Source organism: Perkinsus marinus, assembly GCF_000006405.1.
Source record: "Perkinsus marinus ATCC 50983 genomic scaffold scf_1104296952696, whole genome shotgun sequence".
In the NCBI taxonomy this organism is placed as follows: domain Eukaryota; phylum Perkinsozoa; order Perkinsida; family Perkinsidae; genus Perkinsus; species Perkinsus marinus.
The window spans coordinates 1-2,139 of NW_003208816.1; the positions used below are offsets into that span (position 1 = coordinate 1).

Below are 2,139 nucleotides of genomic sequence, written 5' to 3' on the forward strand. Positions count from 1 at the left end.
GTTCTGATGATAGTCATCATATAGGTCTCCATGGCTGTGGCAGTGGATAGGGGGCTCCTTGGCGACATGCTTGTTGTATCCCATCACGAGGCGGCCAATGATGTCATTACCAGGCGGGGATCTTGCAGTAGGTTAGTGTCGGTGCGTACCTGGCTAAATATGATGTGTTTTCAGATTGTCTTCATCGCTAAGATATGCCTGATGATTGTGTCCATGAGTTGTAGTACTTCTACTCTAAGTCGTTATCATGAATGAACGCTGTTGTCAGGTTGGGTGCCAACAGGGCTCTTTCTCCCAGTATTCACCATTGGAGCGGTATGGGGTCGTCTCTATGGGCTTTTAGTACACGAACTGTTAGCCCAAAGCTACGCCTTCGCACCGCCTGCTGTGTATTGATATCTTACTACTTCATAGTAATTGTATCTCCTTTACCTCAGGTACGCTCTAGTAGGCGCAATATGTCTCACAGCTGGAGTTACTCGGACCATCTCGGTGGCTGTTATTGCATTTGAGCTCACTGGGCACATCCACCAGATGTCTGTTATCGTCATAAGTCCGCACTTCTAGTAATAGCATTGGTACTGGTGGTTATTCGTAGGTACAGTAGTAGCATATGCAGTAGCAGCGTTATTTACTACCTCGATCTATGATGTCCTTCTCCACTTGAAGGGGCTTCCATACGTACCACATTTGCGTCCCCCAGAACTGTAAGAAACGGATGGTGACACGGCTTGAGCATCTATGGCAGGTATCACCATCGTATCGGTGATCTACTACAACCAGTTCCCGAATCTGCATGTATTTTTCTTGTCCGACAGGATGATACCACTCTTTCTCTAACTCAGCAGCCGAGCCTTTGGAACGCCTACACCGCCTTGAGGTGATTATCCCTCTACATTGAAACATCTTGTGATCGCTGTTGTCAGCAACCCGCCCAACCCGTGCCCTATGATTCCCATCGTCACGCGCCACGAAAATGGTGGGCTCAAGCTAGCTGGTAGGCAGTAGGCCTGCTTGATCTCCCGCAGTGTCCGTAAGGTATAATACCAACACACCAGATAGAAGATGAAATTCTGTCGGCTATGAAAGCCGTGACTCCAAACGGAGTATCAGTGCTGGACAATACGATCATTTCAGAGAACAGCCAGATGCTGTCTCAGAAGCAGCTCGCTGTGCTAGGTAAGGTCCATACGATTTCAGAAAGCTCATGTTTTTTGCTGATCAGATGAGAGCACCTCGATCGGTCGAGCAGTGGACTGGAACCCTCTAACTGTAACCCACACGATGCCAACAGCTCGAGTGCAGTAAGTTGATGGGTCAAAGCTGGAATTTATAATTTGAATACTAGCAAATATCCGAAACCTCCAACACGCCTTGATGCTGATGGAGATGAGGAACTTTAAAAAGCATTATAAAGATAATGCTTTCGTAGGCATGCTTTTCCAACGACATTCGGTAGAATCAAAGAAATTGTAACTAGTGGTACTGCTTCGACTCGACAGTGAAGTGACCATCTCTCACTGGTGCTACGAGTCGAGTAGTTGGATAACACATGAGTTCACAGGAGCGGGCATAACCTCCTCCAACTTATCAAGGTAACTTATTGGAATCTTGGACATGGCAACACACACGTGAAGGGGTAAATGATGATATCATCGGTATTCGATGATACCAGAAGGGTATCCTCATCAATAGCAAGTCCGAACTATTCAACCCAACAACCTCGATAGTAATGGGCTTAAATGCCCACAGAATTGTTTGAACATACAGCCTGCATCTGCAGAAGGGCAACAACGTAATCTTTATACGGGAAGCTCAACACATCAGACGGATATAAAACCAGTAGTGGAACTGAACCTACGGACAGAATTGATTTTAGATATTTCGGTTCAGAACTTCGAGGCACTTCTTAAGAATCCGTTTGTGTAATAAATGATTGTATGAAAAGATACACCCTCTCATCACCATTAACAGTGAGTGATGAAAGGACAGTAATATAACTAAAGACTTAGTCGCTATACTTGGTTACGACTAGCTCTCGCGTACAGGATCATCTAGCTGTGCTTCAAAGTCTTGCCTTCGCTCTCGACATCCGTCATCTGGCTCTCGTCTCGCTAGCTATTTTTGAGCCCTTGTGGG

General features: G+C 46.0%; 1 protein-coding gene across 1 annotated transcript; it reads left to right on the plus strand.

Annotated features, from left to right (window-relative positions):
- Positions 1 to 268: 268 nt before the first annotated feature.
- On the plus strand, positions 269 to 694 carry Pmar_PMAR025287 (chloride channel, putative; the record flags this gene model as incomplete). The annotated part of the gene is made up of 3 exons (XM_002776938.1): positions 269 to 380; positions 438 to 553; positions 599 to 694. Coding segments are annotated over 3 exons (324 nt in total), but the record flags the coding sequence as incomplete, so codon positions are not given.
- Positions 695 to 2,139: the final 1,445 nt, after the last annotated feature.